The following is a 12,167-nucleotide window of genomic DNA, read 5'->3' on the forward strand; positions in this document are numbered from 1 at the left end:
TTCGGGTCTGACCCCAGCTTTTCCATGAGTGTGTCTGGTAGATTGCCAGAGGTTGACTCCCACTTTGCAGGGTCTTGACCATGGGTTTCTGTGTAACACAGACCCATTTCGGAGGGGATTGTGTGGTGGATGAATATTTTATGTGTCAGGGTGCACTTAGGAGAGAATGCACCGTTTTTTCTCTATGATATCATAACCACAAGATAGAGCTGGGAGATGGAGGCCAACGGGGAGGCAGGGATGATGTGGTTCAAATACCAGCCCTCAATACATGGAAGAGGTAAAATGGATGCCAGAAGCTGTAGATTTACTAGCTTCCTCTCTAGATGGCTGTTGCATCATCTTACAGCATTATGAGGACTGTGACGAACACATAAAAAGGTTGATACAAAATGTCTGGTATTAATGATGTACTGAAAATCCATTTCACTGAAAATCTCTTTAGAAATAATGGCTGTGCCCTTCCCACCCAGCGTTTGTGTTTTCTTGTTTTGTTGCCCAATACAATACCATTTTATCAGCAGATTAACTAAAGACATAGAGCCTTGATGTCCCCAATGTTTTTTTGTGCTCTTCAGAACATGTAGATAGGTTCAAGTATAACAGATAAGATACATCAGTGTGGGAAACTGACCCTGTGACTGGTCCCTCTGAATTGAAACACTGATGAGCAAAATGATCAACCCTGATCGCCTACAAATTGCATTGAGCCACAAGGAGCAGGATGATGAAGGTTAGTATTTAGGAATTCTAGAGCTGTGCCTATGGGCAACTCTTACTCAGAGCTCACAACCCCTTCAGACGAGCCAATCTCAGCAAGTCCCGCCCTAACCCTCTAAAGCCCATATCAGTGGAACACATAGACAGTGTTTGCTCAGAGAGTGTTAATGACAGCTCATAAACACGGCCGGGTCCAGCTGAATGATCACACGATACAGCTTTTTTTCCTAACATTGAAAGAAAGAAACATATGTTCCCTTCCAAAGAGAGACACATTGAACACAAGCTTTTTTTAGTAAAGGGCTGGGCGAGTTTTCAGGGGCAAAGTGAAACTCTATCTGGACTGCAAAGGGCAATACGTGCCTTGGCCCGGACCCAGGGCAATACGTGCCTTGGCCCGGACCCAGGGCAATACGTGCCTTGGCCCGGACCCAGGGCAATACGTGCCTTGGCCCGGACCCAGGGCAATACGTGCCTTGGCCCGGACCCAGGGCAATACGTGCCTTGGCCCGGACCCAGGGCTGTGCTGAATATATTTGAAGTGTAAATATTTGTATTCGTCGTATAAATGGACTTGAAAGCCACTTGATAACAGACTCGAATTGGTTGAGTGCCTATATCAGACTGAAAACGTCTAGCGCACCTCTATAAGGACTATGGGCATTTCCATGTAAATGGACCCAAGTTCATAGGAGCATATCAAATTGGGTGTCAAATGAAAGCTAAGAGTCTATATTTTGGGGAAATTAAGGCATAGTTACATTTAGAAAAAAACAATTGCATAAGTAAAGGCTTTGATTTCTGGATAAACAGATTTAAAAAGGGGTCTTACCAAAAACCAACAAATGTTCTCATTTCTCTCCCTCATGAGGGAGGATAATAAAAGTTCACAGAAGTAACAAGTAAAGGTAGGCCTATCAATTGGTTATAGTGTTTTACTGATATACATTTTGTTTATGAATTATTAAGTGATTAAAACTCGTAAAAAACTCCAAATTGGTAACGGAATTACCAAAAATTCTGTAATGGAATTACTGCAACTGAATTGGCTACAATGGGAAATCATCACAAACCACAGTTAGGTCACCTGCTACTATCCACCCTTCCACTGGCATACTGTTATGTTCAGCTCATAACTGTTTTATTTCTATTTCTGTCAAACCAAGAGTGTTAAAAGTCTGAGTCTGGACAACCTCTCTCTCTCTCTCTGGCTCTCTCTGTCTGTCTCTCTCTCTCTCTCTCTCTTTCCTTTCTTTCTTTCTTTCTTTCTGACACCTACCCATGAGCCCCCTCTCTTTCCATTTACTATTAACAGCTTCCTCCCCCACTGGGCACCGACCGACACCGGACGTCCATGGACGTTGACATTTGGTCAGTCCACCCTGGCCTTGATGTTAGCATCCACAGACGGACCAGAGCTCTGCCTTTATACAATATAGGTGTACATAGTAAGTTAGGTAGGTACCTTATATGTTGGCACTGTACCAATAGCTGTAGAGCAGAGTTCTGTGTTTGTCACTCTATTGTTATGACATGTTGATGTCAGCCTCTCCCTGTCTGTCGTGTGTGGATACAGCTGCTGAGATGATTCATAGAGTCACAAAAACAACACACAACTAACATGCTGCTGTTGACTGTGTTCAGTGATGTGTCTGAATATGCGTGTATTAGGGAGGAACCTTTCAAGGCAATAGGCCTTGTACTTTCTATCCTGAACTATAAACTCTCTCAAACGGTTTCTTCGTCAGTCAGAAACGTCAACCTGCCTCAGAATGACAGTTGAGAGGGTGTTGGAGTGGCGTCGGTCGGTTCGCTAGCGAACTTCCGCTTTGTGTTGGCGCTCGAAGACGTTTCAACATCTGTTGAGCGAAGCATTGCGCACCTGTCTTCCTTTTCCTCCTCTCTTGACTATTTTGCCTCCTGCCTTTCCCTACCCCCTTTGACTTCCCCTTTCACTCTACTACTGGTGCCATCGAGACGCCTGAGGCTTTAGCGATCACACTGCCCCTACAACTCAAATCAATGACAGAGTTGGGTTTTAGAGGCTGTCCAATCATAGATCAGTTTAAGGCTGACCCAGAAGGATGTGAGGTTTATTTCTTAGTAGTGTTTGTGGCTGTCTAGTCTGGCTAAATGAGTTTTACAGACACACACAGAGACACGTAAACACACACACACACACACACACACACACACACACACACACACAATGAACTCTTTTAATGTATCTTGTTATATATATTGACGTCCGGTGTCCACGTCATGAACTGAATGGATGCATTATTTCAGACTGTAAACTATCACCATGAGACGGAGGGCCTTTAGCAAGTAGTAAATTCCACCATGGGATTCCATGATACTTACGTGGCTGTGACTAGTCGACTGTCACTCTGCCCATGTTGCACACTGAGGTCTGTGTACTGGTGGGATTTCCACAGCCTACACCAATCTATCAGGGGAAGCTTAGCTAAGCCTGGCTCTCTTCCCAGCCTGTTACTGCTGTCTGTCTGTCTGTCTGTCTGTCTATCTCTGAGCAGATGCTAGCTATGCTTCCCCTGGGGACCATCCTCAGCCTGAAATCCTCCCGTCTACAGCAGGGCTGAGAGAGAATGTGAGACCGTGATCCAGTCTTCCCGTCTTGATGAAGGGATAAGGCTGTGTGTGTGTTGGTAGTGTAGTTAGAAGTGTGTGTGTGTGTGTGTGATTAGTGAGGAATAGGGGCTATGCCACACAGGGACAGCCCTACAGTGGTGCAGGTCAGGGCAGGCAGTGTGAGTGGAGGGGTGTAGACTAGGCCCCATACAGCCGGATCCACTAACAATAAAGAGAGGCCTGTAGCACTGAGCAATCAGCCCTCTTTTGTCCCACTACACTACTGTACGTGTGTGTCTCTCCTCTGGGGAGGGGTGATGTGTGTCAGTAGGGCGGAGGCAGTAAAGGTGGGTGAGGAGGGGGGGGTTGTTTTTCAGCACTTCTGCTGCAGAACAGAGAGGGCCCTTTTTTGCCCCGGTGACAGATCCTATTAAAGAAATAAGCTGCGCTGAGAGTGTTGTTTTAGCTCTGGAGGTGCGAGGCTGTAGGGGTTGCAGGGATGTGTGTGCAGGGGTAGCCAGGGCTTGCTAAGCAATGAGGTGTTGGTAGGAGGGAGGGGAGGTGTCCTCGCAGATCTGTGTGAAAGGAAAGCAACCATCGTCGTCACATGCGTCAACGCAATGCTAGCAGATGTGTCAAACGGTTTCTTATTCACACCTCGGTGCGCATGAACTTAGCTACGAGCACACACAAGACCCGTCTGCACACACACACAAGACCCGTCTGCACACACACACAAGGCATGTCTGCACACACACAAGGCCCGTCTGCACACATGCGCTCATGGGTCGCACACACACTGCTCAGTGACAAATGACAGGAAGGTAGACTCCAGATGTGTCAAATGGGAGGTGTGAATTTTCTTGTGTATTTGCGTGTGTGTAAGTGCATGTGAATGTTTACAAGCACGAGTTTGTTTTATTGTTGCAATATCATGTTGTTCTACACTTTAATCTTGACTCCGATCAAGGTCAGCAGAGTGCCACAGGAAAAAGCCCTGTCCACATTCTCATAGGGGGAAATTCCAAGCCAAGTTAAGTGTGCGTAAATGGAACATAATTCCTTTTTTTTTATGCCCTTTTCTCTCTACACATATTCTGACCTCGAACTTAAGCATGAGAATAGCATGCTATTCACCCGCTATTCGTTTGGGTTGAAGATCTAAGAATTGAAGGTTTGGCAGAGGTGTGTCTACAGATATGCCGTATTCTGACCTTGACTTAATGCCCTCATAATTCCACCCCCTTTACATGAGAGGACACCACGAATAAGGACTAGCGACCTGTAGGTTTACTTTTAAAAAAATGTACGATAGAAATAACACCAATCTCCATGCACTGTAATTTATACATTGATAAGAACTACTGTATTGATAAGACCTGGGTATATGAGTAATCCGTTTGGATAAGGGGATTGGAAATATAAATTAATGATTTTTGATCTATTTTATCCTATGATCACTGAAAAGTGAATTTCGGCCTCTTTTCCACAGTAAAGTATAAATAGCTGTATTTATTCAGAATTTGAATTGTAGGCCTATAGCTTCATAATTTTTTTTGGGGGGGGATGAAATTTGGAGACCCAAGCCCAGGCTGTAGCCTATGGGAACATGTTCACACTGACAGTAGCGTTGAACCTACAGAGTTGATTTATGCACTGTAGAATGTTTTTCATTATTATATTATATTATACCTTTCCTCTTTTTTTAATGACCATTTCTATCATATTAAATATGAAACACTATCGGCAGCCACCGTCAGTAATACACACATACAGTGCAATGACTGTTAGTTTTCTTCCATTTGTAGCCTACTTTCTGCATCATTCCATTCCATTGACCTTTCTTTCCTCCGTCACGTCCGTGTGCCTTATGGCGTATTACATGATTGTCAATAATTAAGGGCATGTAGCCTATTTGAATAATTATGGAACGCAGACCATACCTAGCAGTTTAAACCTGGAGTCTCACAGTTCTGTGGTTAATGAGGATTAGGGTAGACTGTTGTTCAACCCCTGTTGTACACTTTTCTATTCTTCCAATATTTCATGGGTTGAACAATTGAATATGGCAAATTTCAGGATGAATCAAACCCCTGGATTTTTCATTCAACAATGTATTTTGTTCATTAAGGCTCTCCAACCCTGTTTATGTAGGATTCATAAATATTTTCCTAGCCCTAAATAATGTACAAGATCAGAGTATTTTTTTTAATCTACCGATTGGCGCTGAAAGGAGATGAATATGCGTGTACTTAGATGGCTTTCTGTCATTGATCCCTATTCTGAACCTGTCTGTCGAGAAAATTATATTTAAAGGTTCACCGTATTTAAAGGGGATGGCTTTAGATAAATGTTTTCAGCAGTTGAATTACATTTATTCAGTGTGCGTAAGAGAACCACGCCTGCAAAGCCCATTACGCACCTGTATATGTTAAGTCTGAATACCAACTACTGAGAAGAGTTTAAATCAAAATGCGTAAAAAAGGAATAGATTTCCTAAGTCTGAATTGGGCTCATAGTCCAGACCAGACATTAATATGCTATAACAGGCTGGCCAGTAGTATTTGCTGCCTTTGTTAAAGTGATGTTTGAACCAGGCTGAAGAGCCAAGGCTTCTCTCCCCCATGTTTACCCAAGGGATTACTGACTCCTCCAGCTCTGGAACCAACATCTCCAAACACCTATTATTTGCTGACTGTTCCTTACCATTAAGTCCCAGAAAAATAAATATGTCAACCGCAGTCATCCACAGCGTTTTCCAGTAAGCCACAGGTACTCCTTCACACTATTCACCCCCTCCCCTCTCCATAGAAAAACTGTTTGTCATAATGCAGTAAGAGAGAAAACATTCCAAATCATGGGCTATTTATTTGTCTAAATCGAGATCTGAACTTTTATTAAATTAGGTCTAAAAGGTCGTAATGACTCCCTCCTGTATGGGTGAGTGTAAATAAGGAAGAAGCAGTAAACAGAGTGGGCTTATACTTCCCTCCATTGGTAGGTAAACAGGAAAGACATTTGGAGATGAAAGGGGGCTGAGTTTGGGTATGCAATTTGCCGTACTTCTCTCTGTTTCTGAGAAAAAGCATCTAGGTCGCCTCACTTGCACCATCAGGCAGAATTAAAAGTACGGGCAGAGGCCTCTGTAAATAATTCTGTAATTCTTTGCGTGTCCACTTGCTGCGTATGACGTCAGCGAATACAAAGTGAAAAGGTTGTTGGAGGAAACCCCCCCCGGGGCATGTGTGTGCACATAGCGAGGTGTGTGTGTCCACCCAGACAGGAGCAGACTTGAGCCTATATAACTAACCTGAGGAGTAGAAAGGGGGCATAACAAAGCAGCAGACAATGCTATGCTCGTCCTTTTCTCCTCCTTGATAGAAACGTCTGCAGTCATGTCACAACGACTTTCAGAAAAGCAAACAGAGAGACACAGATGGGGAGAACTGAGGAAAAAGAGCCTGTGATGGGCTCTTTCTCTTCGTCTGGACCAGGCTGAGGTATTTAGGCTCATTTGCAGTGCTTTCACAAGGGAGCTTTAGTGGGATTATCTACAGTGGTGTGTTGTGTCTGTTTCTGTCTGCCTGTTTTTCTCTCTTAGTGTGTGTTTGTGTGTATGGAGGGTTTGGGGGTAGCTGAGAAGTTTGGGGGTAGCTGAGGCCGAGTGTTTCCCTTTAGGAGGTTGTACTCGATGCTGATGGATGGGTGTATAGGTCGCATCAGCCAGGGTCAAAGAAGCATCAACTCCACCCTCTCAGCCATACCTCTCCACTAATGAAGGAACTTAATCATGCCATGGCTCTACAGGCCTCACCTCGGGCCTCTAACTGGATGGTCGAGGACACTAGCAGATGGAAGTATTATAGCAGAGTCACTGTATACATGGCATATGCCAGCTCCCTCTTGCCCCACTCCTGTACCTAGTCAGAGTGAATGATGTGAATGTTTGTCCCAGAACATAGGTTTCTTCTGAAACCAATCGAATATTTTCAATTTACAGACTGCATTCCAGCGGATTTATCAGTCAGTCAGTCAATATTTGCTCTGTTTCTAATCGCAGAGGCCAAGTGTGATGGAGAGACTGAGTCCAGAGAGAACGCTCGCCATTGCCTCACGTCATTCCAAACAACACTCTCTCCATACCTCCGGCTTGACTGGCCTTAGAAATGTGTGTCCTTTATGTCTTTAACAGCCCCTGTCCAATTCCACATCAGATGACATCATGGGTCTCTTAAAGGAGGTGTTTTTCTTCTTTGACATAAGTGCTGCTGCTATGTCACCATATCTGCAGGTTGTGCATCTGGGAGTTTTAGTGAGGATGGCTGGGCTGGCTATGTGGTTAGGCAGGAAAGCACCCAACGTCAGACAGACGTGACACTTTTTTCTCTCCTGGCACTGGTACACCTGTAGGCTTTTTCAAAAACACCCATCTCCATTTCAACATCAAAGTGGCCTTTGAGATAGCAATTGGCACCGAGGGCGAACCTTTCATGTGATTTGTGGAGCATAGGCGTGGCCGAGCTGCTGACTTAGGGTATGGACACACCTGGCAGGTGCACACACACACACACACACAGCTGTGTGCACATAAACACATTAACATTCGCCTCTCTTTGTTTACTATGAAGAGAGACTGCACTGTCAAGAAAAATAGCAACGCAAATGTCATTGTCTATTTGCATTCTTTGTACAGTCTGCGTGCCAAATGCAAATAGAATCTACCTGCCCACCCTCCCCATACCCCCCTCAATCTTCTGAAGCTGTGTGAACACACCCAACAGAATAAATATTGGCAACAAAACACAGCAATGATCAAGTGAATTCTGTAGAAGTACAATACTGTGTGTGGGAAAGAGTGTGGTAGTATCATAGAAACAGGATAGACAGCAGTAAAGGGCCTGCCATGACTGAATGCATGCATGTGCATACACATGTCTCTGTTTGCATGTATGCAAGCTGATGAACTGTACACACAGTGTAGTGCACCATGGCTGCCTCTGCTGCCTCTCACCTAGGGTTGAGCTATGAAACAAATGGTCCTCTTCCTCTGTTTTTCTCATAGTCATGTATGTTCTCGGCCCAGCCCTGTGTCCTTCGTCTCTGGTGAGTTCCTCTTTCTCAGGAACTGATTAACTCTGGGTGAGATACATAAAGTACTAACAGCCCTTCCCCTCGGAGGATATGTGACGGGTGATGTCATCACTCAGAGAGAGAAGACGGAGGCTAAATACGGTTAGGGGATTAATTCAGCTGAACTCGGTAGGGAGGAGAGGGGAGAGAGAGAGGAAAGGGGGAGGGAAAGGTGGGGGGGCAACTGCATGCGAGCAGCGACAGGGAGGGTCTCAACACTTCAGTCATATCTTGCTTCCTATCGCACGTCTTCCTTCTCTCTCTCTGATCGTCAGCAGAACATTGACGTACACAAAGCTGCTTCTCAGAAAGCACAGGGTGGCTCTAATCAAAGAGACTGTGCTGTAGGATTCACTTTGTAAAATGTTGCTCATAGGCCTACTGTACAGCAAGTGGAGTGTTTTGGGACGAAGTGACACAAAAGCAACATATTGTATTTGAGGGGAAGAGGAGAAGGGAGGAAAAAGTCTAACACTTTCAACATTAGTTGGAAAAAATAATGTGTGTCTGCAAAGCATTTGTGTGTGTATTTGTGTGTGTTTCTGTGTATGGGTTTTTGGATCATGCTGTGTGAGGTGAGCGTTGTGTGTTTGGCAGATCATTGCCGCAGGGGAGCTTCCTTCCTGTCCGTCAGGTTTCCTAGCTGGATTTGTAAACGTTAATAAAACGCCTCCCTCCCCCTGTACCAGCCTCTTTGCTGGCAGCCATGGAAATGCAGGCCCTACACAAACACACAGTAAAGCCCTGAGCAGCCTGACCCGCTCTACTCTGCCAGTCAGCCAACCGACAGGTGAACGTATGCAGGCCAACCAGGGAACAGGCTCTCATTCATCTCACAATGGGATAGAGGGATGGTCATCTGCTTTGATGTTATACTTAAACTTATATGCAGACAGCTGGTTAACTGAGGATATCATAAAGTCTGTGTTGTGTGTTTTTAATTTTGATGTATTTTTTTACACTGAAATATTTAGGAAGGAATAATGTAAGGATTGTCGTTATAAAGTGGGGGTGGTGCCATTCTCTATTTGAGTCCACTCTTTTAAACCTTTTTAACACAAAAGTCCCCTTCCCTAAATTAAACCATGTCGCTGTATAGCAGGATGGGGCCTGGCCACCAGGGTGTATAGTGAATAAAAGGCCACTCTGATGCCTTGAGTGCAGACATGACATGTAGACAGAGAGGAGACTGCTTTACCGTATGTGCATGCTTGTTTCTAACTACAGGAAGCCAACACACGGCCTGTTTTTCTTCGGCAGTGCATGCACGCAGACACAAACAAAATGCAGTACATATAATTTACAACATACAGACATAGCCAGCAACTCTATCACATTTCACACAAACACAAAGGATATTATTATCTATTCCTCCCCCTTCCCTTTCTCCACACTGTTCTCCTCCATTTTCAACGCCTCCTCAAATAGCCTCCAGCCTGGCAGGCGATGCGCCACCCCTCGCCCTTCACCCCCTCGCCCCTTGCTAGGATCCCCATGTCCCCTCCATGTGGCATACAGAACCGCCTGGCTCCCTGCATTGGCCAGTTGGTCGGTTTTGACTGGGCTGAATCCACCCTATCCCAAATAAGCGTAGCAATTCACCCATCCGGGGCAGCCACTAAAAACCTGTACAGTAGAACCATAATAAACATGATTTCTTAACAGGAAGGATCATTAAACCCTATACCCATCTGATCTGACTGGTGTCAGCCATGCATGGTCACACACACACACCAGCAGCCTTTAGAGGTTGACTCATCCTTGTAACACAATCATCCAGTCTTTCACATGATCACACATTAAACCATTTTGATATGCATCACTACCCAAATGATGGCTCTAACGGCTTTAGCATATTGGGCTAAATCTGTTAGCATAAACCATCTCTTTAAGAGTATTAAGTCAAGGAGCCACTTATGTGGTCACCCAGGTATGACCATTTGACCAGAGGCAGCAGGGTGAGGCCATAAGCGTTTGGTATTAGCTGCTTGGAGACACACAGCTCCTCTTAGCGGTCTCTGATTATGCATTAATACACTTTACCGTTTCCTCTGACAGTGCCACTCCCCACGCCCTTATACCACACAGACACGAACACTGCTGCACCATCCAATACACAGCATTGTCTCCCATTAACTGCAATTGCTGGTCAACTGTTGTTGATCCTCCCACACACTGACCGTACAGACACACACACACACACGCTCATGGACACGCACTCACACGGCTACATTTTCTTGTATCATCTGCATATGACTCATGTATCTCTTTTAGTCTCCAATGATGGCACCCTGTTCTCTCATCCCCTACACCAAGAATAGCCTCTCTCTTTCTCTCTCTCTGTGAATCCCTCTACACACAGCTCCTGATATAGCAGCACATTAGACTTCTGACAAGACAAATATTCTCATGTACCCTGTAAGTACTCACGTCTGGGTTCCCTGGGCCCATCCACAGTCACTTTAATGGCACGGTGGTAGGTGGCCACCTGAGGAGGACCGGTGAAGACTGTGATGGTTAGAGTGAAGCTCTTTCCTGGGTTAGACAGAATAGAGAGGGCCTTGGTAAGTGAAATGCATCAGTAAGACATAGATTCAGGAGGAACATCATGTGTGAAGGTTTATAGGCTTGGGTAATTAATTGTGGAAATAAACAGATTTTTGTGGAACAAGCACTTTGGTAATGACCACCACAGTCAACTTGCTGAATTAAAAGTGCCTTCTGATATGCCTCCCTTTTAAGTTTGTGAATTAAAGGGACCACCTCTTTGATGAGCTGAACTGTGGGCATGATTTGAATTATTGAGAGAATGTATTCCAGAATCTCTGAAAGGCTTACAGCAACAGTTTATTGTTCAACAAGGCCGATTGTTGAACAATAAACGAGCTCTCATCCTTGAGCTCTCCATCTGCATGAAAGGCGTGGGGAGAGCGCTGGATCATGCAACGGTCCGTTTTTCATCTCAGGCTATGAAGCCGCGCTTTAATAAAAACAAGGCATGGCCTATCTTGTTAAAGAGACTGTTGGGGAAAAGGGAATCCTGGGGTGGGATAATTGACTACAAAAATGAAAGGATCTACTAGAGCGTTTTCCATTCATCAGTCAGCAACTATTTAAAGTGTGAATGCGCGGGCCAGGAGGAAGGAGAGGGAAGGGAGAAGGTTCTGGTCGAACGTCAGCTATGTGAGCGCTAGTTTTTAAAGGTGTGTAAACAAGCAAGTCCCAAGCCTTGAACTGAATATTCTGGTCCAGTCATTTTGGTGATTTGGACATGTAAAGACAATGGTATAATGTTCATATAATATACAGGCTGCGGCTACTAACCCGATCATATTTTGAGAGGGGCGTGCGTGATGGTCAATTATAGAAATAACTGTGGTAATGCCTCACTCAGCATTAGGCTGTAGTTTGAAATTGGGTTTCGCTCTATGTCTATTAAGCATTTTCAAACGAAATCTTAAAATTTGGAATAATTATATTGTGCTCTGGATTTCCCGTCTTCCAATAAACAATGGTAATGGTTGTACGCTCTTTAAAGCTATTACACCAGGAGATGAATTTCGACGTGGTTTTCATCTGAATCTCACGTCCCCTAACCTTTTTATTTTATCCATTAATTTATTTGATAATTTTCTTTGTTTAAAATCGATTACCAAAATGAGGTATACTCAGGCTATAGTTTTGCAAGTCAGTGCAATGACGCATGCAGGAAGGTGTTTTGTATG

The 12,167-nt window shown here is 44.5% G+C and overlaps 1 protein-coding gene across 4 annotated transcripts in view; it reads right to left on the bottom strand.

Annotated features, from left to right (window-relative positions):
* Positions 1–12,167, bottom strand: part of LOC110505435 (runt-related transcription factor 3) — a 76,693-nt gene that overhangs the window by 25,068 nt on the left and 39,458 nt on the right. For 2 of the 4 annotated variants that reach the window (XM_036962235.2, XM_036962237.2), the window contains exon 5: positions 10,873–10,977. In XM_036962235.2, the coding sequence (XP_036818130.1) occupies positions 10,873–10,977 (105 nt within the window). Of the gene's footprint in view, positions 1–10,857; positions 10,978–12,167 lie in introns of all 4 variants that reach the window. The other 2 variants (XM_036962236.2, XM_036962234.2) reach the window with 1 other exon arrangement.

Source organism: Oncorhynchus mykiss, chromosome 25 (assembly GCF_057628025.1).
Source record: "Oncorhynchus mykiss isolate SJ-2025 chromosome 25, ASM5762802v1, whole genome shotgun sequence".
NCBI classification, from domain to species: Eukaryota; Metazoa; Chordata; class Actinopteri; order Salmoniformes; family Salmonidae; genus Oncorhynchus; species Oncorhynchus mykiss.